This window comes from Haemaphysalis longicornis, unplaced genomic scaffold, assembly GCF_048455015.1.
Source record: "Haemaphysalis longicornis isolate Haplotype H1 unplaced genomic scaffold, Haemaphysalis longicornis Haplotype H1 scaffold_9, whole genome shotgun sequence".
Taxonomy (NCBI): Eukaryota; Metazoa; Arthropoda; class Arachnida; order Ixodida; family Ixodidae; genus Haemaphysalis; species Haemaphysalis longicornis.
This window is the reverse complement of record NW_027526460.1, coordinates 25,849,795-25,875,957: the sequence shown is the minus strand read 5'-3', so window position 1 is coordinate 25,875,957 and position 26,163 is coordinate 25,849,795. Positions and strand designations below refer to the sequence as shown.

General features: G+C 45.8%; 2 protein-coding genes across 7 annotated transcripts in view; both read right to left on the bottom strand.

The window, feature by feature from the left end:
* Positions 1-458: 458 nt before the first annotated feature.
* LOC144153072 (tyrosyl-DNA phosphodiesterase 2-like) lies at positions 459-18,908 on the bottom strand. Of its 2 annotated transcripts, XM_077684718.1 has the most exons (7): positions 18,340-18,908; positions 18,015-18,076; positions 17,472-17,561; positions 12,127-12,285; positions 9,948-10,158; positions 4,783-4,953; positions 459-2,073 (listed from the first exon to the last, which is right to left on the bottom strand). In XM_077684718.1, exons 1-7 carry the CDS (start codon positions 18,499-18,501, stop codon positions 1,789-1,791), a joined length of 1,140 nt encoding a protein of 379 aa, XP_077540844.1. In that variant the 5' UTR covers positions 18,502-18,908; the 3' UTR covers positions 459-1,788. The 2 variants fall into 2 exon arrangements, with proteins under 2 accessions (XP_077540844.1, XP_077540845.1); XM_077684719.1 differs by lacking the exon at positions 17,472-17,561 and having other exon boundaries at positions 18,340-18,906.
* Positions 18,909-22,201: 3,293 nt separating this feature from the next.
* Sev (receptor protein-tyrosine kinase sevenless) overlaps positions 22,202-26,163 on the bottom strand; it is a 149,324-nt gene continuing 145,362 nt past the window's right edge. For 3 of the 5 annotated variants that reach the window (XM_077683976.1, XM_077683980.1, XM_077683978.1), the window contains 2 exons: positions 25,083-25,183; positions 22,202-23,896 (listed from right to left, as the gene is read on the bottom strand). In XM_077683976.1, the coding sequence (XP_077540102.1) occupies positions 23,207-23,896; positions 25,083-25,183 (791 nt within the window). In that variant the 3' untranslated portion in view covers positions 22,202-23,206. The remainder of the gene's footprint in view (positions 23,897-25,082; positions 25,184-26,163) is intronic. The other 2 variants (XM_077683977.1, XM_077683979.1) reach the window with 1 other exon arrangement.

Genomic DNA, 26,163 nt, shown 5'->3' with positions numbered 1-26,163 from the left:
CATTATTTTGTAAACATCAGGTTTACAGCTTTACAAATATGATACACAAAGAGCATTGAACCCTCAAATGTTCTTAAAGGAGTACTGACAAAAAATTTTGAAGGCGTGATAACTTGGGCGATAGATTGGTGTGAACACACATTCATCGGCTGAAAACTATTAGCGGCAAATACAGCCTCAAACTTGCTTAAAATCAATTTTAAAGTGTGCGAAACGCAACCGAGCAGCCAGCGGAGGTCCTCGCGAAATAGACATCTACTTGGATTTGGAGTAAATAAACAACATCTAAACATGTCCCGAGTTTGTGTTGGCCGCTTCCAAACTGCCAGCGTTTCTCGCCGCCTCGCCGCTCTGATCAGAAGTCGGTGCTTTTGCTCTTGAGCTACAAACAATCTAATTGTTGGCGGCAGAGGCACCGGGATTTCGTTGGCTCGTTGGGCAGCTGGCCGAGACCCAAGTTCTATGGCGATTTCAGGCACTCTATTTTTATTGCTCTTTATTACAATGGATGTGAAAACGCGCCGGGCACACGACAGCCCAGTCACTGTGCAGGCGGTAGCTGCGGCCGCGAAGCAGCGCAGGCAGGCACAGGTAGCTCAAGTGATAGCTAGTTACCACTCCACTACAGCAAAACCTCATTACAAGAGGCTCTGTTACAAAAGACACTTGGTTATAAGAAACATTTGAATGAAAGCGTTTGGTCAGCTTTCCTATGTTTGAATGTTAGCAACATTGCATACAAGAGACTTTGGTTACAAGAGACACGTTTCCCAGGTCCCTTCAGTGCCTCTTGTAACGAGGCTTTACTGTAAATGGGACTCAAGTCCCAAACAAAGCTGGAGATATGAGGAAGGAGGTAGTGAGGTGATGGCAAACTGCATTAAAAATCGTCATCTGCACCGCTTACAAGAGCGAAAATCGAATATCCGCCGCAGCGACAAGCCTAACATCTGTAGGCGGATCTATAGGCAGGCTGGCCGGCTGCTCCCAGCCCGCACCTCCCTACCTCCGCACCTCCCGCCTCAAGCGTCGTGTGTCGCTCTCTAGCAGCAGCAGCAATTTGCACTCGCAGCACCTGCATCACGTCCACGGTCGCTTTTTAGTTAATTGGGGCTGATGAGATCAGTAAGTAGGGGCATTAGCAGAAACTGCCATCGACCCGAAAATGACAGTACAACGGCAGCTCTGCTCTGTGATATCCGTCTGGCAGTCACAAGGACAGCTTTGTCTATACGAAATCCAATCTTTTGTGGCACCCGCTGAAACCGAAAATGTTACTGGCGGCATTAAAAACGTCTCTAATTAAACAACCATCGCGCACTGAAGCAAATGAGTTTTCCACATGTGATAAATCGGTCATTAGCAACTTATCACAAAAAACAAAAATAACAAGACGCAAAACTTTAGTGTCAGTGCCCCTTTAACAAGACGTCACTGCTAGTTGCGCTGCTGACTGACGGCATTGCGAAAAAATTCCGAAAGCAATGAATTGTGAAAATATTTCAAATTTATGTTTATTAAAGGTTGTTAAAGCAGAGAAAACTAAGCAACGGCAAATGTATTTTCTCTTTACGACCTGTTTAGATGGCTCTAAACAAAGCACCTTTCCATTTAGAGCCCTGTAAACTTGGAAGTGAAACAATAGGTGGTTTGAGTAGAAAAATACGCAAATTTTTACAATGTTTGATGGAAATAATGTTGCTCGGAAAGGGTCGAGTCCATGACGCATAACTTAAACAGTGACTCTCAGCTACGATGCCAGATCAATTAGGAGGGCGGAAGTTGCCGTCACGAACACTTGAACTGGCACACAATCCCCCAGTGGTCGCTGGGGAAGCACCCTTCCCGTTCGAGTCTCCGCGTTCCGATAAGCCGGAAGGCCGTGGGTGACAGTGACGGCGGCAGCGAGTGGCGGACGTAGACGCGGTCAAAGCGCAACTGTGGCTTGCCCTTGTCCCTAAAGTCCAGATTGTCGTTGCGCTCCATGTCCCACGTGTACCGGCAACTCGGGTCAGAACCAGAAGCTACCCACATGTCCTGCACGTCGCCCGGTACACCACCTATGGAGTCAACCTACGGAAAGAAGCAGGGCACGACGGGGGAAATCGCAGGTCAATGGTCACTCCCAAAGACAGGGCTAGTCATACAGGCCCCACTGAATATGCAGCATTTGTAAGAACAACAATAGAGCAACGGCAATAGTATTCCCTAGAATTTGAAAGTGTCCTCCACATCATCATCATCAGCCTGTCTACGCCCACTGCAGAGCCCACTGCAGATCTCCAATTATTCCGGTCCTGTGCTAACTGCAGCCAATTCATCCCCGCAAACTTCTTGATCTCATCTGCCCACCTAACTTTCGACCGCCCCCTGCCACGCTCGCCTTCTCTAGGGATCCACTCTGCTACCCTTAGTGACCAATGGTTATCTTGCCTTCGCATTACATGCCCTGCCCACGCCCATTTCTTCTTCCTAATTTCTACTAACATGCCCTTAACACGCGTTTGTTCCCTGACCCACTCTGCTCTCTTCTTGCCTCTTAATGTTACACTTATCTTCTTCCATTCCATTGCTTGCTGAGTTCTCCTCAATTTAAGTTGAACCCTTTTGGTGGGTCTCCTAGTTTCTGCCCCGTAGGTGAGTACCAGTAACATTCAGCAGTCATACACTTTCTTCTTCAGGGACAATGATGAAGGTAAGTGTCCTCATCAGTGGAGTCAAAATCCTGATCCTACCCGCCGCGGTGGCTCAGTGGCTAAGGTGTTGCGCTGCTGAGCACGAGGTCGCGGGTTCGATTCCCGGCCGTGGCGGCCGCTTTTCTGATGGAGTCGAAAGCAAAAACGCCCGTGCGTACGAGATTTCGGCGCACGTTAAAGATCCCCAGGTGGTCAAAATTAATCCGGAGCCCTCCACTACGGCGCGCCTCATCGCCTGCGTTGCGTTGGCATGTTAAACCCTACAATCAATCAAAGTCCTGATCCAGTTCCTTGTGCAATAAAAGCCCTTCAGGCAAAGTGAACTCCAGCTGATGTCGTTTGGTTGTGAATCAGGAACAATCTCAAATGTATTGCAACTGGATAGATACCGCTGTAGCTGCAATAGGTTTTGGCATTCCCAACACATGAGCAAGGCTCCACGTAGACACTGCTTCCCATTTACATGCCCACAGCTAAAGGCAGTGTGTGTACATGCGTGAATGTACGTGTAAACTACAAGCACAACAATGCTGTGCAGATGGAATCGATGAGGCCTGCCTGATAAATCTAGTATAAATGCAAATTGTACACTTTCACTGAGAACAATTGGTTCAATTTATAAATATAGACACCACTGGGGCTACACACTTGGTCCACCGCCACTGTTTCGTTCCCACAAAAGAAGTTGGAATTGTCAAGTGCAGGAAAATGCACATCAACAACGATGATGCCATCTTCAGTGGATGAGAATTTTCTTCTGCTGAGCCAAGTTTTTCAAGTCTTCAAACAAGAAGAAATCAGATGGGGTAATACTCAGGGGAATATGGGGAGTAGGGAACCCGCTGAAAGCCACACTCATGCAATTTTTTCACTGCACCAATCAATCCGTCGGACAATGCACTGTTCTGAATAAAGAGCCCTTTTTTGTGCGGAAACCTGAATTACTTTTTTTTTTCGCATGTTCTTTCAAGCATAATAAAACTTCACTGTCCTCCACCCCCCCCCTTTTTTTGTGTGTGTTACTAGTTGTTTGAGATCATTCCTTGCCCGACAAAAACAAAAAGAAACAGCAGCCAAATCACTTTCCTAACTGACAAAATTATCTTTGCTTTCTTTGGAATGCTTTCTTGAGTGCTACATACTACCATATATACTCAGTTGTCTACATACTAATATAAATACTCGGTTGTAAGTTGACCCTTAAAAGTTGAGAAGCCAGACAATAAAAATTCCTTAAATCTAAGCCGGTTGAAACAAGTTAGTATGGCAGTGGCTACAAAACTAAAATGGCATTTATTAGCCACGAACAAGCTTGGATTCACTCAATGCTGCCACCAGTGGCTTCATTGCTAGTACTTTCCTCCTTGTACTTGTCACCCTCATAGCGCACGAGATGTTCGATGGTGTCAAGTGCATTCGCAATGCTGCATTTTTTGAACGAGTCTGCGGTAAAGCTTTCCAGGATGACATCCTGGGCTCAAGACCCCCTCCTTCAACCCGGACATTTCTTTCATCGTTGTCTAGTTGCCACCTTGAAGGCTCGACGAGCCCTCAACCACCAGCACAACTTCCATTCAAAGGCAGCACCATAACAACACTACCATAACACCATAACAGCTACCAACATAGTGGCACCAAGGAGGCGAACTTGTGCTTCCAACCTAATAGAGAAACGCTGAGCACTTATAATCAAAATGGCAGACAATCACTTGCGCTTTAGTTGGCTTCGGCCATGGATACTGATGGCTACAATACTGTTTTTCTAGTGGGGCCTCAGGCGGCACTAACTGCGCGCCATTTTTTGGGCTTGAGTGAGTACTCAGTTCATTTCAATATAAATACTCCACCTAAAACTGAGTCCTGGCTTTTGTATTTGGTATTTTTAAATAGAGTATCAGCTAAGAATGTCGCACATATGGTGACTGTTTTGACAGCTGCTTCCGCGCGGGGTAGGGAAATTACAAGACCGCAGATGCGTCCCGCCAAACGATGCGTCAGCGGCGTTTTGTAAACCATTGCTCTTGCGCGCATTTTTACAATTGAAAGTATGTGTCGCATTCCTTGTGCAAGTAACTCTGGTGCTCACCTCTCTGTCCCTGAGATTGAGGTCCCCGCCGAAGATGACGGTCTTTTCCGCGGCCTCCTTCCTGCACATGCGGAAGCACCGCCGCAGCTGTACTTGCCTCACTTCGGTCGAGTAGCCCATGCTCTCTAGGTGCGTGTTGAGAAGGACGACGGGCTTGCCGTTGAAGGTGGCCTGCACAACAGAGAGTGGGAGAGAGTTGTCATCAAAGTCGGGGCCATTCTTGCAGGCTCGTGCACACAGCGATTATTCACGATTTGCAATGTCACAAATCGTAAAAGCTTATGGGGTGGTGGTGATACCTGTTCTCACGCTTCTCCTGCCTTCTGCATCAAAGCGACTACCAAACAATGTGTTCCTCCAACACTATCGATTAACGTTTTCACTCGAGCCCGAATTTCTCCCGATTCCGAAGTCCATTTATTTCAACACCCCCATCGGTGACTAGATTTTTGCACGGCTATTTACGAAAACAAATAAAGGCTACATTCCCTCCCTGCCAGACAGGCTTTATTTTCTGCATGGACTGGCTGAGCCCTCTACCGAAGAAAAATCAAAACGCATACGTGGACAAGCTCAAGAGTAAAACACTGCATACAGAAAATCCATAAGTAGGTCACTCGTTACTCCTTAAGTTTGAATAATGTTTTAGAAAGTATTTCTTCATTCCTGCGAGCAAACAAATGCAAGTTGCATTGCGTTTTAGTGTCATAATTGCTAGCATTTTTCGGCAGCACACTTAACTACGGCGAGGCTTGTGAATATAAAAGTTCCACTTTCAAACAGTCCAGGCTTTTATTCGAAAGGCCATTTCAGTTCAAGGTGTCTTTAATCATAAACTTTCATTGGGGATAGGGTGCATACACTCGACAAAAATCAGTTGGTGGTCTCTTTAATATGCAAATGCTGCTGTTGCGAGTGGTATATCTGTATTTAAGGCACTGTAATCTACCAATGGAAGCCAACTTGTTTTTTGCACTTTAGTGTCCTTTAAGGGGGGACGAGGGTCTTAAAACTAACTTTTTTATTTATGAGTAGAAACTTACGAAAATTTGCACACGGATGTGCTTTTCTCTGTAGATTTCAAATATGCAATTATATTTGAGCTGGTGCTGTTAGTTCAAAAGTTATCATACAAAGTCTAAACCGCAATTAGGTAATTTCTTACGCAGCTTTAATGAACTTTCGCATTGCATTTTGTCGCTTTTAATTACATGAATGGATAGCCAGAGAGTTCCCATACCCGATGACATTCTTCGTTTTTCTCTAAAGTCACGGCATCCTAAAAAAATATGTTAAGTACAAAACATGGCAGTATTGGATATTTTGGCTCATCAAAATAACTGCAAGTCATTATTTATGCGTAGCCTAAACAGAAAAACTAAGAATGTCATCAGCTGCCTCAGGCTGTACTGAAAAAAATGGTACCAAGATTGACCTTATGAAGCAAAAAGAAGTTTCCAAAAAGCTGCGTAAGGCTGAGGGAAGTGACCAAAAATATGAAACTGAGAAAACTGCATTTGAAGTTTGGCCATGTGTTATGAGATGAACCGTCAGTAGTGTAGCTTCAAAATTTCCCAGTAACAAAGACATGTTCTTCCCATTTTCAAATCTGTCTTTGGATTCCAAAAATGTCAACTAGAACTGGAGATACAAAAGGCCAAGTAACGGACCCCATCAGGAATTTAGCAAAATTTATCGACTTCGAATCGGTTGGCATTTTGTTAGCATTGTGAAATCTGGTGGTGTCTTGCTGGCGTCGTGAAAACTGCAACAGTCCTTCGTGAAGTGCCATCATCTATTACAGTGCACTGTGGTACCCAGAATATTGTGTACGGCAAAAGTGTGAGGGTGAAACTTGCTTTAGGTGCCCCCCTTTTTTTGTTCTTTGGTGAGGCTATTTCATTCGTGATTTTTATGCTGGAAGTTTGAGAGGATACAGGGGTGGGACACTGGGCAGTGCGTTTTCTGCAAGTGCATCATGTTGTTGGCCCTCAAAAGAGCCTTTTGGGGAAAATAAATGTAGCCGAAAGGCAAACTTTCTTGGCCTATGGGGATAAACCCATAGACGCCTTCTTCCTTCAAGCTGTGCATGGTGCGGCTATCTCCATCGGACATCACGGTTGTGTACCGCAGCCCATTCTTGGAGAGCGAGCGCTTGAACATTATCAGGGCTGTCTCTACCTCCATGCGTCCTGCACCACAGTCAATGTTTCGCTGACACTCATGGTCTGCCAGCCAATCTTCGTAGCCCTCATCTGAAGCTTTGGGTCCGATGGCACAACCTAAGCAAAAGTTAGAGAGGACTACATGATCAATCACCAAGCCGGTGTACACTTCAATGATGCAGCCTACTCCAATGTGTGACAACCGTCCCCTTGTCCCACGTGCCATCAAACATCACATCTATGTTGTTTGGCGGCTGACCAAGGTCCGAGTACAAGTCCTTGATGGCATGCACACTATCAGCTTCAGAGGCTGCTGCAGTGTCCTCGCAAACCTGGACCACTTTCCTCAAGTGCGCTTGGAATGTCTTGTGGTGCAGGCCTCTGTGGGACAAGTTCATACCAGCACAAAAATCTGACAGAGCAGTCACCCCCTTCCCGATGCTTTGAATACTTTTCAAAGCCCTCATATTCACTTCAAAAAGAGTGATATTGCCAGATCCTTCGGTCCTTGGCGAGGAAAAACGTTCCACACGGTGTTCACAAACCGAGCACGTCACCTCGAGCTTCACGGCGAGGCCGTACTGCCGGTCAGGCTTCCTCAAATCCGGCGCCGCCAGCCCGCACTTGCCGCACCTGACGTGCGCAAAAAGGTCCTTCAGCATTGCAAAATCCACTAAGACAAAATCTGTGCCGGATTCTTCCTCTGAGTGCGCCAAATCCACTTCAAGGAGGTCGAATTTCCGTTGCGTTGCTGACTTGGTCTCCATTCCGCGCTTGACCTCGTCCGCGTGTTTCGTACGCGCGGCGATCTCCTTCACCGTGTAATACCTCGTGTCAAGCCGGCAGGACGTGCTTGGACCAGGTATGGATTTCGGAGGTGGTTGGTCAGGCGATGGGGCAGGCGAGGCAATACGAGGCGGCGAACGATTCTCATCCGGCGGAGTCGAGCGGCCCGAAGTCGCACCACGCGACCTTGGGATAGGCGGACGACGCTTTCGCTTCCCGTGCGCATGACAGGTCGTCTCCTTCAAACGTACGTCTCCTGGCATCATTCACGAAAGTACGCGATGGAAGAATTAGAAGAAACTGTAAAAAAAAACTGCTCTAAGCGAGCGCTGCGCCAGAAGAGCGGACTCCGTCAGACGCGCGTAGCAGACGCCATGATGGCGACCGCCATGACAGCAGTCGCGCCGACCAATGGGAGGGGTCGTATGGCGAACTCAAACCGCGCGCGCCCGCTCTAGCCAATCGGCGGCCGAGAAGGTGCCTTCGGAAAACTGGCAAGGGCGGTCGTTCTACTCAAGCGACGCCATTTTGAGATATCGCAAAATGCGCACAAAGAAACAAGCTTCAAAACAAGACCAAGATGGCGGCGATCGGTCGGCTGCTTCGCCCGCGGGGCGCGCGGGAATTTGAAGCAACTTTTGCCCGATTCGGGGCATTTCGTGGCCCTCGAGACGTTTCAAAACATGATTTTAGAGTATTTCCCGATGGAATTTCGCGTTGATATTTTGAAGGCAGGTGCTTGAAGGTACAATGATTCCAAAAATTGGATTTTCTCAAAATCGATATTTTGGCCATTTTTGACCATTCTAAGACCCGCGTCCCCCCTTAAAGGGGTCGTGAAGAGATTTTCGAAAAAATTGTGTTGTGTGTGCGCTTATAACCGTGGAACCTTGATAAACAGGCAATCCATACCCGTTTCGTTGCCCGATATCGGCAAATAGGAAAACAAATGCAGTTATGGTTTCACCGAGGCTTTCCTCCTCAACTCGTGAAGTGACGTTTCAGTAACCCAGCAAGAAGCCAATCATAGTTCTCCCTCGTCTGCACAGTATGTCGGCATAGAGTGGGCTTGCAAAGGGTCGGATAAAGCTACAACATCGGCACCATAATGAAACTCGCCCTGCAACTTAATGGGAGATGTCTGATCTCTGATACGACTGATCAACATGGTTGAACTTTTAGTCAACAACACGGACGAGTGGCGCAGGCAGAAGTAACCACGTTTAATCTAAACTGGGCATTCGTAAACTGTTTACGCTGTTTCGCACGAGTCTAAACTGTCGTTTTGCTAGCTGATATTATTGCACAAGTTTGCCGACGTCTGTCTCGCGTAACCTGTTATGCGAGTTGCGCAAACGTGAAACTTCTGACCTAACGAGATAAATGACCGAACGCTTAAAATGAGGATTTATTACATAAACACTATATCATGTGGCATCTCTTGAGGTATAGTGCGCACTATTTTTGTATACCTAATGCGCCATCTCTTGAGAGATAAGTGAAATTTGTACTTCTTTTGCTTCTTTTTGCACTAGTTTACTTTTTGCACAAGTTTACTTCTTTTTTAAAACTAAGGTGCAGCACAATGTTCACGGGCCTTCTGGATCCCACAGCGTTCTCAGTTGTGCACTTCACACTGGTGCATTCAGCGAAAGCGATGATGACTTCATAGTTAGGAGGAGAATTACATGCCTTTATCAGATAGTGATGACAGTGATCCGGCAGAAGCAAGTGCTCAAATATTAGTAACGGAGTTGTGTGCAGAATGCGAGAGAAAATAAATGTCCAGCGAGTTTTCCTTGAGCAGTTTTGGGCTTTTCTTCGCGGGCGGCACCAGAAACTTGCAAAATAGCTTCAGACCAGGACAGTTGGAAAGTGGGTAAAGGTTTCGGACCACAAATGGTGTCAATAAGCGTACTCCTCATCAATAGTAATGATCCCATGGGGGAAATCCATCAACATACAATTGAATTGGATTGGAATAAACTTTATTTGTGCCTGCAGATCGGCGTTTTGAAGCGCCAAGAGGCGGGACCAGCGTTGTCATAAAGGTTAGCATTTACTCGGCTTGAGCCGTATGCACGCCGTTGCCGGCTCAAGTCTCATGCCTTTCGAGCGTCCCCAAGACCTGCTGGACGGCCCAGAGTTAGTGTTTGCACAAGGATTTTTGGTGCAAAGAAAACTGAGCAAAAGCTACATATCGTAAGCACTCACCTCAGCGAATATGATGTGCCTCTCCATTTTGGTAGAAGAAAATGGAACTACGCTGTGGCTTGTGCAGTTCACTGTGTTCTTGTTGAGCAACGTGGCCACATAGTATCCCTGGCGGTCACCGGGCAGGTACAGGTACTGGGGGAACCTCAGCCTTATCTCAGGTTCAATCTCCGGCACAATCTCTTGCAGGTAGATAACATCAGGAGCCCAGCTACGGGGGTTAAGAGAGACACCAAATGGGTGAGCAGGACAACCAACTTACAAACATAAAAAATGAAGGAAGCTCACACCAACGCGTAAGACTTGAAGTTGGCGAAACTGTAAGCAACCTTCACGATAATCACGACAGTTCAAGTCCACGATTGCAGCCGATTTGCTTCTTCTTCACTGCTGCAACAACCTTTACTCCACCACTGTTGCTATAAGTGTGAGCTTCCTTCATATTTTTGGAAGTGGCAATCATCGGACTTCGCCTTGGAGGGGCATACACTTTGACGTGTCTATGTCATTCCGAGTGAGTACTGCCCCTATTACGGTGAATGCGGAGTAATTCTCGTTCCAAGCAATTCTTGCCACGATTACGGCGAACACTGGAGCTTTTTTTTGGCCAATCTCGGCCAATCTCCCCAAGTGGGTATGCTTGGCTTGACAGACGTGCGGTGGGGACACTAGGCAGTTGCCGCAAGGCACGCACACACAAACGCTCAGCACTTTCTTATTTTCTTTGTTTTTAAGCTGTCGGGCAGTCACACGAGGCATGCGCTCACTTGCGCTCAGCATTTTCTTGCTATTTTTTAACTGCGGACACGAAAAATAACTATTTGCTAAACAGCTTCGCTGCTAAAAATAACCATTTACAGCGGTAAATTCGACATCACAAATTTACAAGCTTAAATCTCACCGTGATGCACTCTTCGCATCAAAATAAACCTCATGCCACATTGTGCTGACAGTTAAATGCAACTCGAGTGATGGAAAGAAAAGCCTCATACTTTGGGCTAAACAGTATAGATGCCAGGCATTCACTACGTGCATTCCAATCTTTTACATGCACATCACCTAGACCTGGACAACCCTACAGCTCTAGGAGCAGCAGTGCGATTCCGCAAAAAAACTCTGCGTTGTCATCAGCAGTACAAGGTCACAGTGAAAGTGAATAGGAAGAGTGGTAAGGGGGGCGGAGACAGTGTGGTGTAAATTCAGCTTGTTTACACAAACCTGTGGCACAACCGGAATCCCACTGCATTAATAGAACCGAACCCACAGCATCGATAAAAACGATCACCTGTCTGTCTGGTTAAACTAGCACGATTCTACGGCCCTATATGTGACCACGAATTTTCAATGCACCACCAGCATTGGTATCCCGAAGCAATACCTTTTATCCTCACACTTCAGCAGGCTATGTCTGAAATTCCTGCCAAGTGTCTAGAGTCAGTCGCCAAATTAAGCGGCTATGTGCACCAAAAATTGTCGAGAGAGGGGGAGGCTGAACAAAGACAAAATTCTAGCTACTGATGTTTCTGTGCTGCCCAATTAAAGTCCTGTAGTAGTACAACTGCACGCAGCGCGAATGAATTAAAACGCTTTCCATTTTTCTACCCTTTTACCTCTAGGTTGCATAAGGTTGCTGCAAAAGCTCATACTGCTGTAAAACCAATAACCCCCCCAAACAGCCATCCACACAACAGTAGCAGCAAACTGCATGTGACAGGCGCAGATGATCTGGGCCACTTAGTCCCCTTCCCTGCTACCTTATCTTGTAATAACGTCGACCACTTCTACAAACTTTCATCAACAGACAGGCGTATAGGAAAAGCACGAGTCTAACAAAACTTGGGTATATTGCTCGGTACTTGAAGCTTATTGCAAACAAGGTTATTCTACGTCAGCTTATTCCAATTCTTAAGGCACGTTGTGTAATTGGTACAAGACAACTTTTAACGCTGGTACAGGATATGCTATACATAGCATTTAAAGTCAAACACTTCCCGCTGATGATAACACAGAGTACCGCCTAACCTCGGAGACAACAACAAAATTTGCGACTGAGAGGAGAACCGTGGATTCTTTCCACAATGAAGTTTGAGCTCATCAAGTTAAGGGGGAGCAAAAAAAACAGCATGCCAACAAGCAAGCAACTAAGCACGGTGATATATATAAACGCAGACAAAGATACCTCAAGGTGAGTCTGCAAATGGCGCTGATCCGCTGATGTAGGAAGTCTTGGTTGAGACCATCGACGTTCCAAGTAATAAGCGTCATTCCTTCTCGCTTGACCGGAGCCACTTCAGCCAGCGGAACGGGGGACTCCATGTTAGGGAGGCTAACCCGCCTCCTGTAAAGATAAACGTTTTCAAACAATGGTACCCGTACAAGTGATAAAGACAGTGGCCCGTATTCACAGGCAGTGACTAACAAGGGACTGACCAAACTTAGCAGCCCTGACTACTTAATCACGACTTGTGCAAGTCAGCACTCACTAGGCCCTGACTAACCGAAACCGTATTCAAGTCACCAATCAGGTGTGTTGACTAAGTAGTCAAGCGGCAGTCGCGACTGCGACGTATTCAGCAAATAACTGCGCATGTGCTCAAGAGATTTCCCCCTAGCAACGAGACAGCAGCTGTGGCCACGGCTAAAAATATGTAGGGTTGTTCATTTTCAGTTAAAACCAGATTTTACCCGACTTTTACGCCCCAAACATGTTTTAGGAGAATCAAGTCAAACACGATTTCTCCCCGAATGGACCTTTTCAAAGTAGCAATCTGAACAAGCATGCGCCGACGGTCCGCCATTCTCAACCAGTACTTGCTGAAAGCAAGCCCCATAAACATATAGCTTTAAAACTCGTTGAGTATTGGCATGACTGTACCGCTCGCTACCCCAGGCTTGGAAGTGCTGCACTAACATTGGTGTACCTAGCTAATGGAAGCTGTGATGTCGAGAGAACTTTTTCCTGACCGAGATATGTTCAACGATAGGACAGGTCTCCATTCGAGACCTGTCCCATCCATTCATGACCAGCTTTTCGTGAATAAACTGTTTCATTTCTTCAAAATTACCAACGCTCTTTACTGTCATCATTACCGATTCATTTCCACACAAACGCCAAATTTTGGAGAGTATCTGCTAGAAAACCCTTATGTCCTGATGTCCCCCCTGACTACCAGCTTGAAGCAACCACCAATTTTAACTCGTGATACCTTCTGATAAAATAAACCACGTGCACCACTCAGTACCACTCGTAGTGAAAAGACCCGATTTTCAGAATGGTTCTAGAAAAATACTGATATCTCCCTGATTATCCCTTTGAAAAACAGCACCCGATTTTTTACCCCCCTAAACGTTTCACTTGAGATGATGAATGTGACCCGCCGCAGTGGCTAAGGCGTTGTGCTGCTCGATTCCCGGCCCCAGCGGCCGCTTTTCTGACGGAGGCGAAAAGCAAAACCGCCCGTGTGCTTGAGATTTCAACGCACGATAAAGATCCCCAGATGGACAAAACTAATCCGGAGCCCTCTACTACGGAGCGCCTCCTAATCTGATCAGTTTTGGCGCATTAAATCCCACAATCGAAAACTCTAAAACGAACAACCCTAAATATATGCCTCCCCATACAAATTCTCTGAATGAATGAATGAATTTATTGCTAAATTGGAAGGAAAGACCACCAGCAGGCACAGTTTGTCTCACCTAAAGGTGGACACCGGAACACCTGCTGGTGTGGGGGGGTGTGGGGAATAGGGAAGAAGGCGTACAGGAAAGGGAGGAAAGAGAGAAGGGAAGGATACATATATACAGGACTAATAAGGACATGTATGTACAAGATACACAAGCTAAACATTAGGAACACTAAGGAAAAAAAGAAAAACCCCACACACACACACACAAGAAAAAAAAAAAAAGAACGGCCACAGTTCAGTCTAACTGGGGAGAAACTGGAGAGCCGGGACGAGTCCTGAGGCATACAGGTAGTACCCCAGGGCCTCATGGACTCCGTCTTGCTCTCTGGCGCTGCCCGGCGGCCACAGAAACTCCTCGAAGGGCCGAGCCCTTCCCCTGAGGGCGACCAACAGTTCAGTCCTCCCTGCCACCAACTGGGGGCGCTCCAGGACCAGATGCGGCAGGGTTTGGAAAGCCACCCGGCAGTGCTGGCACGACGGTTACAAATTCTCTCGTTTCGGTTTTTGTTGCCTGCCTCGCCGTATGCTTCACGTCTACTCCAATCGGTGTGCTTGCTGCCTGTGGCTTTGTGTGCCCCCTGTCATCAGCACACAGTGACTGTTTACTGAGCTTGTTAACCATCCAAATAGCTCATACAGCGCTCAAATGTGCGATGAATTCGCTGGCATACGGCATGTGCTCTGTACCCCGCGGCAAGCAACCGGCGCCAACAGACTAGAGCAGGAATCTCAAACTGACATCAGTGAGCGGGCCACAGTCACGAAATTTAGTCCCGCAAGGGCCGGGACAGTGAAGAAGGTGGAACCGAGGAGGTGTGAACAAAATGTCAGCTAGCGCTGCCATTTGAAAGAAACAAGTCCTTCTCCACAAATATGCTGGGTCATTTCCGAATGGAATTTGGCGTCGGGATTTGACACGAGCAAGGCGCACGCTCGTGCATTCGCTCCAAAAAGTCAAATAAAAATAAATGAACACTCATGAGCGGGCCACTAGACTAGACGGAGCGCATAGGCAGCCCGGATGAACCGAGACATGGCTCGCACGAGGACAAAAACTTGTGTATTTTTAGTTTTATTCCCTCCATTATCGCGACAAACTGGCTTTGGCCGAGTGCGGAAAAAATTAAGAATAAAAAAAAAGCCAAGGGCAGACTTTTTTGCCCTTTGCTTTGGGGGAGTTTTTTTTTCTTGCAGTTTTCATAATTTGACTGAGTTCTCATTCATTGAGCTTTTGTTAGCGAATTTCTTGCAGTGGGGTTATTCCTAGGATAATAGTGCGATCAACATATAGGACTTATACTGGGTTGGGTTCACAGGGGTGAGACAGCCCAAAGAGATTTGGGAGCAGTTTTTGGAGCAGCAAAATTTCGATTTTGGAGCAGAAGAATCTTTATTTGGAGCATTTAGGGACATTTATTAAATCGTCTTGTGAGCTTAAAAAATCATAATTTTAGCAATTTGTAGGGTCAAGTACACATTCCAATCAGTTTTGAATACACAGAACACTGAAACAGCCTTACGTGAAATAATTTCTTAAGAGTATCACAAAGTTCTAACTGCACTACCTTCTTCCTAACTAGTGATATTGTGTTGCGGATGTACGCAACACTGACAACAAAACTGCCGTCAACATTATGAAATTTAAGGGATCTGCTATGGTGGCGCGTTTTTTTACCATTTCAATGCTAAAATTATTATTTTTGTAATCCCAGGCTGCGTTGTACGAACGAGTGTAGTCACGGCAGCAGTTGAGCAACTTCGAGCTAACAGTCGCATAGCCCAACCAGCCTACCCGTTGCAGTCCGTGGGGCGCACGTTCACCCCATGGTCTTTTCAGTAGCGTTACTGTTTAGCCACCTAGATTTTGGCATTAAACTTCACTTCACATACATCAAGTGTTATTAGTCGCGTGCTATGGCAACCATGCAGTCCTGCAGCCATTCGGCGCTGCCTGAACAGGTCGCGGCGCCGCAGCACAGCCCGCAACTTTCGTGTCAACCGTTCTACCCCCGAGGCTCGCGATCACGCTTCAAAGCACAGCAACACCTCAGCATTTTATAACACCACAGTGAGCCAAAAAGTTCACTTCACGAACCCGATTATAGATGCACGCACCGCGTTCTGCACTCCAGGACAAGCCACGCGGAAGTCTTAGGCACCACATTTCAATGAACTTTTTTTCGAGCCGCGCAACTTCTCGTAATCTCGCACAAATCTCAAACCATAACCCCGGGTTAATGTCGCTGTTCAGAGCCACAATTCATAGAATTAATAGACTGGAACCCAGCTGATTGCGTAAAATAAACCAGGGAAAATATTGACGATGCGCACTGAGCGCGTGAAGTAGGCAGTAGCAGCCAGATCAGGCGGTGGCCATGTTTGTAGCCACAGCGATGCCCAAACAGGAAGGCCATTTCAGCGAACCCGGACGGAACGCCAATTGTGTTTTAGAAGCTATCGTTTGCTTCATTTCAGTCTTTCTTTTTCTGCCATTTCTGTGTTTGCAATTGACCGATAATAAAAGTGGTGACCAGGATGCGCGAGGCTTTCGTCCCCGCCGGAACTGACATGAGCATCAAAATCCGTGCCTTCCAGGCTCTTCTGGAGCAGTCTGGCGCAGTTTTCATGCTTTTGGAGCAGCTTGGAGCAGGAAAATGGAACCGTATCAAAAAGGCGCAATATGCGCAGCTGTCTCACCCCTGGGTTCAAGATAGGTTGTTTTCAGAGTGGTTAGGCCAGGTTATGTCAGGTTACGTCAAGTTTGGGTTACTTTAGGTTGGGTGCAGGCTTTTGTGCATATGCCGCAAGAAATTTCCCATGATCATTCTCACTGCTGTTGTGACAAAAGACAATGCCATATATTTAAGTAAACTTGATTACACTCTAGCTTTAAAGCAACCCTGCAAAACTTTTTTCTAAATCTTAAATCCTTGCAGAATGTGGTCAACCAACACATCCAGCACTTAGATTAGGAGGTCGCAAAGTACCACAGCCAAAAACTGCTGCCTCTCAACCCATCAGGTAACTTAGATACTTGCTGAAAAGATTTTTGTCTCTTTCTCGGTCTTGGCGTTCTTCGACTACTGGAAGTACGTCATTACAGCGGTGTAGCGGATGTTGACCGGTTTTTCTTCCATTGCAGCAATGAACGCATTCAAATAGGAATCAGTCAAACACGAAAGTGAAATGTGCAGCGAAATCTGCAGCTAAGCATGATTTTCGGGTCGGCGGCTGTTTTGTGGGTGTGCTTGGCAAGCGACGTCCTGCTGGCGGGTCGCTTCGACAAAGGTGTCCTGGCGTCATTTCCGTGACTGATTTGACGTCAGTGAAATCGTGGAGCACCGCAGCATAAAACACTTTCGTGTTAAAATACAACACTCGAAAACGAACAACCCTAAGCATAACGTACTCTTTAGTACTAAAGGTTGCTTCCCCGCAGGAAGACCCTATGTGCAGGGGTGCACCCTTTACAGGCCGCTTGCTTCATTGTACAGGCGTCACTTCTGTGACGGATATGATGTCAGCGAAATCTTCGTGTACCCAGGAATACAACACTTTCGTGCCACAAAAGCAAAGCAGACACGAACGGTGTATCTGCTGCGACGAGTAAAGCACACCGTGCTGCTCCATGCTGGCGATAGCTATAACTTCACAGTGCTTACAGACGCAAAGGAAAGAGTGAAAGCGTTTATCAGAAGTGTTGCAGAGGCCCTTTAAATGATTTAAGGAAAGAGGTGCTAATGATCCGACCGCTTCCTCACAGTGCACAAGTTAATTTTTGCAACCCCACCCACCTATGAACATTGGGCAGTAAAAAAAAGGGGGGGAGTATACTAACCTCGACTCAATCTCAATCATGTCCAGACACCAACACTTCTGGGGTGGTAACCCCTCTCCGAACTCAAGATACTCGTTCTTGTCAAATGAGCTGTGCCGGGAAAACAGTTATTTTAATTAAATAACTTGCCTATGCCCAAGTAAAAAGTAATGCGGTAACGGCACAGTACACAGTTCATAGCTACTCAGCAATGATAATAGGAAACAGTAAACACAGTGCACTTTTAACGCGCCGCTTTTAGCCTGCTGCTGTCGCTTCATGTGGTAGGAGTTAATGCAGGCGTTTGGAAGCGGTAAAAAGGTAACCAAAAAACCTTTAACACTATGTTTTACGAAATATTACCACGCCGGCATACACTAACGCATGTAGACAGGTATGCGACTACCCGAGGCAAATTTTAGCATGTCAAGTTGGAACAGTCGGGATACAACACCGGCGTATTGCTGACATTTGTACTTTACACGACAGAGTTTGAAAATTTTGACGGCGCCCTCAGTATTCAGGGGACGCTGAACAGGCACTGGCCCTTCAGCCTCTACTTACATGGCTGTCACTATGCCCGCTGTATCCGTTTCAACACCCGCGGCTGACGACTCGGCTGGTTCCTGTGCGTTTTAAACAAGGCAGAAATGTTTCATACATCAGTTTGTAACATTCTTCACACGGCATGACAGCACTTCAACACGCCCTGGGTTATTAAATGAGCCCAACGCAAACATAGGAAGATGGTCGAGTCCCGGTTCAAGTAACGACGGCGAATGACGTTTCTGAACCACTGTGGCCGGGCATATATTATACGCACAAAGCATGTGGCGTGCAATAAGGGCGAGGCAGCGCTTGACATGATAAAGGGAGGTATGCTACTCACATAGTCCAGAATTTCGACCACTGACGAATCGTCAGCGACGTCACTGTACTCGGAGTCGCTGTCGTGCACCTCATAGACGACTACGTCGCCACTTGCAGAAGCGGCATTCCGACAAGGTGCAGGCACCACCTCAATTATGTCCAAGTCGTCGCCTTCATCCATGACTCAGCGGCACTAAAAGTTAAAATTTAATCATAAGGAAATCCGCCGAGCGCGTGTTGCCTCTACGAAACACGGGCGCCAGAAGCTCGCGGCTCGCGGCAAATGGCCGCATGGCTTTGACTTGGTTTGGCCGCTTGGCCAGCTTGGCTTTGGCTTTCGAAATTTAGTTGATCGAAACATGCATGGATCGAAATATCGAAAAAAACTCTGGTTCTGACTCTTTTTATGTAGCCGTTAACGTTTTAGAACTAAGTACGCAGGAAACTCTTCCTTCGCCACCCGATAAGCATGCATGAAAAAACGGTGTTGGAGAGGAGTGAAAATAGCTTGACTGGGTTAATCGCTTCATCCAACGCCTCCCTTCTGACTTGTCCTGGCCTTCCTCGGGGAGACCGACCTCATCAAACGGCTGTAGCCCAATGCCTGCCGGCCAGCCTTACGCACTCTTTATCTCTTTCTTTCTCTCCCTCTTTCTCTGTCCCCATTTGTTCTGACCTATCCCCTTTCATTCTCACTCTCCCCTTCCCCGGACTGGGTTGTATGCTGGTGAACTCGCAAATGAGTTCAAAATATGCACAATCCGCTTTTATACTTTCTATTTCAGTAAATCACTTACCACTTACCTTACCACTACCTCTTTCGTAGCAGAGCGAGCGCGCAGCAAGGAGCTACCAACATTTAGTATCTACTGCGTGAAGCACAGATCGAGCGATAACGACGGGCAGGGGCGGTAACGATGGTTCGGGCGGAGCAGCGTCAACATGGCAATGCCAAACACTGGCCGCGTGTTCCTTCAAAATGGGAAGGCCATGCATCATACGTAATTCCCAGGAGCAGGCTGCCCAGCAATGACACGTACATAGAAGCAGGAATGGGAACGAAAGAAAATGCAACCACGCAACATATAACGAAAAAGACAACACGTGTAAACCCCGGCCACACGCTACAGCTTCGCTGGTTATAACAACATGTACACAACTTGCAACCTGGGCCCAGGAAACTTGGCACACCACAGAAGACACGAAATGAGTATTAATATTATTACTACTGGTACTGGTGTTATTTATATGGTTGCTATTACTATCTATATAAAACATAATGTCTTTTATTGTAACCACGTTATTAGAGAATAGGGGGGTTGGGATTAAAAACCCCGGTTTTTGGCCGTTTCTTTCTTTTCATACAAATGTGCAAAAACTGAAGTTTGCCGATAACGAATGATGTGTGGGTTATCTCTAAACAATGGGCAACATATCAGAAAATGAAGCCACAAAATAGGAAGCCATGTATTATTTATTCAAACTGAACTATATTAGCTACATAAGCTCAGTTTAGAGAACCCTAGAAGCTCGAATGTGGTGCAAATCACGAATGCCAACTTTTTCAGTTATTAATGTTCATTCCTATTCATTCCTACTCGCCTTGATAAAGAATTCTTTATCAAGGTGAGCATTTTGAGGCGATAATGTACAATGTGGTACGTAGTACAAAGCAGACCTTCTGAGCAAGATGTTTGGAACTATACATATCATTGCTGAATTTGCTCATTTTACTTCGCATGCATTGAAAATAAACAAGACATCCTCACACCCATCTAATGACATGGCACTGAAAAAAAAAAGATTAGTTTGGCCTCTACCGGCAGATTACTACACCAAATAAAAAAAATGTACCGGTGTGCATTCATCATAGCGGTTAATTTTTGAACAGTGTTCAGTGATATTGAGTAAAGAGCAAGGTCACATGGCTAATAAAATAAAATGGGGTGTGTTACTATAAGTGTTAACGTTTTTTTATGCGGTTAATTTTGTTGCGCTGTCCTTCTTTTTACTCATCCTCTACCTTCTAAAGGTGCATCTACCAAAGCAGAAATTTAGGCCATCAGCTTCTAATACGTCTTTTCTTACCGCGTGGGACCCCCACACGAAAACCCTGATAAAAAAATTACTGATGATTACGATACTCCCTAATGCGAAATTTGTGCAGTGCGAACTGCAGTCTTCTCGGTCAAGGTGCATAGCTGCCGCGTTGATCAGATACGAAGTGATTGTGTGATCAGCGAGCACATGGCAGCACGCGCTACTCTGCCGTTATCTCGCAGCATGATGGCGCAACTGAGCATGTTTTGTAAATCATGTTCGAACCTCCCGCACAAATTTCACGATTCGGACGAGCCACACAATGAAAACGACGACGAAGGACCAATGAACGTGCAGCATGCAGAACTTGAAAGAACAAGACGCTGGCTTTAAATGAATGCCTGGTTTTGCATTTCCTTTCTCGGGAGCTACTAGACGCCAAGGATGCATTTCACACACGTGTCTGGCAAGGGCTCGGCAACTTCCCTCCCCCTCACACTTTCAAAGGGGCGTCTCGTGCCGCCTCAGTAAACAGCTGTCCCCCTCACAATTTTGCGACACTCTGCTCCTCCGTTTTCTTTCAGTCTTCGGTCTTCCCATCGTTCACTCGGTTACAACGCCGAGGCCATCACTGCTGTGAAACCACTGGTGGCCAAAGTGCTGTGCTCAAATAAAAAAATGGGCAGCAGGCTATCCACTTAAATTACGCACGCAACATAGAAAGCATGCTAATAAGCATTTATTTTGCTTTAACTTAATGTGAGCCCGAAACAGAAAGACGTAGATTTATCTGATTTACAGGTAGGTAAAAATAAATGCCTGCATAACTGTTTGCTTTCTTTTATAGTCTAATTGATACACAAGCTACTACTCAATCTTTGTTTTGTTTTTTATTGTTATTATACACGGGGCCTCATGGGTTCCAACCCTTCCATATCTGAATCTTCATGCATGCGCCATGCACTGCATTACTCACCACGATAAAAAAAGTCAGCTTAGCCAATATGAGCCACCAACCCCTGATTAATTGCTCTTGGCAACATAAATGTGCACATAAAAATGCAAAAAAGACGGCTACATTTGGCAGAACGAGCAGAAACCAAGTTGGCAACAATGGAGCTCTAGATAGGGGGTGATTTAACGACACCAGTTAGATGCCAGCCCATTTTCGTGGCTTTCCTCACTTACATTTTCCTGGCTGTTTCGTTTTCTTTTCCTGGTTCGGTGAAAAATGTATTAACGGGGTTCCACTGTACTTGAGTATAGCGAGCGAGCTACGATGACAAGCTAGGTGAGCCCCTAAAGTGCTCCGCACTTAATATGTACATTCACGAAAAAAAATCAGGAGACAGCAGCCAAAATGTTCAGGCACCTATTTAATTTAGGAACTGAAACAAAGGAACCAACCATCCATGTAACTAAGGCTTGCGTTGTGTAGTAAATCCAAGCATTAATAGTATTGCCCGGGAAAATGCATGCAAGATTGGTCTATCAGTTCACAGAGTTAAAACTTCATTTTTTAGTTACACACATTGTGACCTGTATACACAGCAGTCGACAAAGGCAAGTGACAAGCAGAGTTTCTATACAGTAAAATACATTTGCATATAATATATATATATATATATATATATAAATTTGTATAACATTCATATATACAAGCGAAATCACTTTTCTAGTTTGATCATAGGCCTCAGACTCCCTCACACACAAAATATTTACAAACGCATGCCATTCAAGTCAATCCTTGGAACCACGTAAAACACACACTGTACACCAACAGGAGATGAATGCGCACTGACGCGCGACAATGTTGTGACGTACAGAACATGATATATGAGTTGCTCTAGAGGCAAAAAAGAGGCAAGACAGGCAAAACGTGTTAAATACATTCACTGTACACAAAAGACAAAAGTATGTCAGAGTTTGTAGAGCACCATAGGTTTCTTATATAGCTTCATAACTTTGGCATAAAGGCATAGAGTTCTATTGGCAGGACCACACGACACAGGCAAACGGTCATTCAGTGAAAACGTCCAGTTTTTGCAGTGTAGTGATTTCAGAAAATAAAGGGGTCCCACTAGTACGCAGTGACACTATTGACTTGCTTAACATAAAGCTTAAGCTTAAAGCAAGCTTAAGCTTAAAGCAAAGATGAGTCTTGGTGACCACGTCTACTCTAAAAGACAAATTTCACTGCTCAACCCACAAAAAAAGGGGGGAAAAAAACACAACGGTTAAAAAATTTGGTGCATGGAGTGTCCCATTGATGTAAGAGCACTGGTATAAAAGGATGTCAGATTTTCGTTTCCTTCAGTTAAGCGCAATGTCAGTTTTACCGGTACAACCACCCAAGATTAAATTTCAAATTTCAAACAGGGCAGAATGGTGCTTTTGCAAGATCAGATATAAAAGCTAGGTAGTTAGGCAGAAATCTTGAATTTTAGTTCAGTCAGATCACACATTTTGCAACTTTACCAGCGTGTGTAGCAAGACAGTTCTAACAAAGTGAAAGCCTGCATTTTGCTTCTGATGGTCGCACCTGTATAGTTCAGTCTTTCACATATGTCGCGCACCGGTTACACGTGTCACCGATAGAAGCCACCACAGAAGCACTGCAAGTTCCATTTCAGAAAATTCCAGAAGGAAATGTTGCGAAAAGAAGGTCTTCGACAACAGCGCACAAAATCTTGCAAGGGCACTGAAACACGTCCGCCGCAAGCTGTGACCCACAGCAACACACTGTCAAGTAGTTCCTCATTGAACACAGAAGGACAGTACAGGAGTTGTTGCCTGCAGTGAGCTTTTCATTGTCAAGCACGCACAGGTTTGCATGCAAAACAGCGTTAGCACCAGGATGACTTGGGCATGTAGTCCAACTCCATGGCCGATGTCACCGAAGGGATTCCACTGCCACTGTTTCGGTGACTCGCTGGTCCCGAATCGTCCCCGCTCGTCGTGCAAGGAGTGCACGGTGCCGTGGACGACGTTGACAGCGACCAACCCTGAACGTCAGCGGCTTCCCTATGGCCACGGGTGAAGATTTCCTTGAGGGTTTCAATGGGGTCGTACGACGGCTCGCCGGAGTCCGACGACTCGGAGCAACTGCTCTTGGGAGACTTGAGGAGCGCCGACGTGACGGTGGGGGACCTCCTTCCACACCCACCGCCTTCGAGACTATTCTGACGGTCACCGTCATCGAGGAGAGACTCACTGCTCCCACTCTGTTCGTTGTCCACATGGCTTCTGGGCACTGCTGGTGGTGACATGTTAGGGAAGGGAGACAGGAAGGGCTTCTTCGAGCGAACGGCCGCAGTAGGAACAGTGCCTCCCGGAGTTGGCACTGCTGTGGGTGACATGTTACTGGCATGTAGACGTGACTGAACGAGGGCTGGTGGAAGGGGAAGCGGAACCTCGTAGCCATCTGCGTCCACGGTAGGCTCGTTGTCGCCGAGAATTTGGAGGTACCTTGTTGCGTTGGCCACCTCGGGAGTCAGCAGCGACACGTTGTACCTGCCATTCTGCAGGAGTGGAAGCTGAAGGTAGAGAAAAAATAGAGCGGTGATGTGCGAGCAGCAACTATGGATACAGTTCGTGCTATATGCGTGTGTCCAAAGCACACTGTGCACAGACAAACACTCATATTATCTTTGTGCAGGCAGCTTGGTGCGGGACTTGAGCTGAGAGCTGTTTTGGGTCCTTGGTCAGGTCCCAGTCAGGCTACACGAGCAATCAAAGCTCTATTGAAATTTCTCCGGACCGCACAACTGGACAGAGTTTAGTGATGGAAAATTTTGGGTGCATCAAATGAAATCTTTTCGTTTTCACATTTTTTTTTCTCTTTTTTTTTCTTCTCTCATCTAATGTACCAAGCCAGCACAACGGCTTGGCTAACATCGCTGGTCTTCCTTAAAGTTATTCTCTCTCTCTCTTCATGCCGGAGATAAGAAAGAAAAGCAACGGCAATTGGAGACTAGAAATGGCATCCTAAAGGTATGAGTTTCGCAAACATGAATTGCTTTGTGCTGCGGTAAATGAATGATGAATATGCCCATCGGTCAGCAGAAGTGTGAGGACAGAGCCCATCGGTGCTCTTTTAGAAACATCTGCTTAAATTTACAGCCTTAATTGATCGGTGCTGCGAAAAAGTTTGCACCTACTGCCCCCTGCATCTCAAAGGCACCGTTGAAATGCAAGCGCACCCGGTTTAAACGAACTAGTGGCTACTATAACGAACAAAGCTTCGTTTCCCGTTACCATTTGTACACATTAATTTTGTGGCCAGATATAGTGAAAAGTGGATATAATGAACTAATTTCAGTTTCTCGATCTGTTCGTTAAAGTGGGCTTGACTGTCATAGTAATCAAAATTGCTGCCACATATACCTATACGGTCGACATTTACGCATACCAAAGAGACAACATGTACCTTGATGGCATCTGTGTAGGAACAGAACAAATCAAAGGCAAATTCAAGGCAAATCTGCACATCAGAAGCCAGCAACGAAACCTGCGAATTCTATTATGCAATACCATAACAATGGCTGAGCCACTGCGAATGGTCGTGACTAGTCACAAATAGGTCTTTCAAAACTAAATGTGAAATTTGTACATTGGCAGACAATCAGATGATGAGTCTCTCCAGAGATCCTATGAATATGGTGCTGTCCTGTATCCACATACAATTGCAGCGTAGCTTCAAACAGAGCTACCATTCATTACCTGTGTTGCAGCTGGGTCACTGGAGATGCTCAAGCAGTCTGACTCTGGAGTAGGGAACAGCAGGGAGTTTTGCTCTGGAGTGCTCAAGACTTTGCTAGGGCCTAGAACGGAAAGAGTACATCAGCTTTGCATTAGTAAATAAAATATTGCGAACATTGCAGTGTGAGCGCATTTGACTGAAACACTTTTACCTAGGGACGTCCTGTTTTTACAATTATCATCGCTTCCCTTCCCACTTTTCTCCACATTTGAGGGATGTCGTAAATTGGTTGCATACGATCTGTCTGCTGGTGGAATTATCATGACTGCAAGTAATTCTGTCTGCCATTTACATGTGCTGCTTTAGGTGCACAGTTTAAGCGGGGACATGGCTCCTGAAAGAATTTCTTTTAATTTTTAAGTAAGCTCTGTGAAACTTGCAGTCTTCTGGCTTTCTCCCACTGAATTCAAATATGTCATTGTTTTTTGAGTCAGTGAATTATTTCCCTAGACAAATAGAGATAATTACCCATTTTTTGGAAGACCAATAGAGAAAACGGTGTTAGTCATAAAACTGTAATCTTTGTATTTTCCAATACTATGAACCCTGGTGAATGCAATAACAGAACTGGATTTTCGATGCACCACTTGGAACTAATTTTACAGCTCATTGAACTTCAGTGTTTGAAATGGGCATTCGAAATGGGCATTTGAAATGGTTTCTTGCCACTGGTGTCACCAAAGTTTAATGAAATTAGTTCCAAGTGGTGTATCAAAAAAACAATTCTCTTATTACATTCACCAGGGTACATAGTATTGGAAAATATAAAGATTACTGTTGTATGACAAACACCGTTTTCTCTATTGTTCCTCCAAAAATGGCTAATTATCTCTATATATAATTATCTTGGGAACTTGATTGACTCAAAAAATAATGGCATATTTGAATTCAGTTGGAAAAAAGCAGCATGACTGCAAGTTTCACAGAGTTTAAAAAATAAAAAGGAGCTGTTTTAAGAGCAGTGTCCCCCCTTAAAAGAATCCCTCAGTCTCTAGGGGCAAGCCATCAGCTACGCCTTGTTTTACATTAATCTAGCTAGAA

What these genes read in the sequence shown, in the direction of transcription:
- LOC144153072 (XM_077684718.1), bottom strand. Translation starts at nt 18,501, where the DNA reads ATGGATGAAGGCGACGACTTGGACATAATTGAGGTGGTGCCTGCACCT. An exon ending in ATGATTGAGATTGAGTCGAG is followed by an intron (nt 12,286 to 17,471) that starts GTTAGTATACTC and finishes TTATCTTTACAG; the next exon opens with GAGGCGGGTTAGCCTCCCTA. An exon ending in ATTTGCAGACTCACCTTGAG is followed by an intron (nt 10,159 to 12,126) that starts GTATCTTTGTCT and finishes TAACCCCCGTAG; the next exon opens with CTGGGCTCCTGATGTTATCT.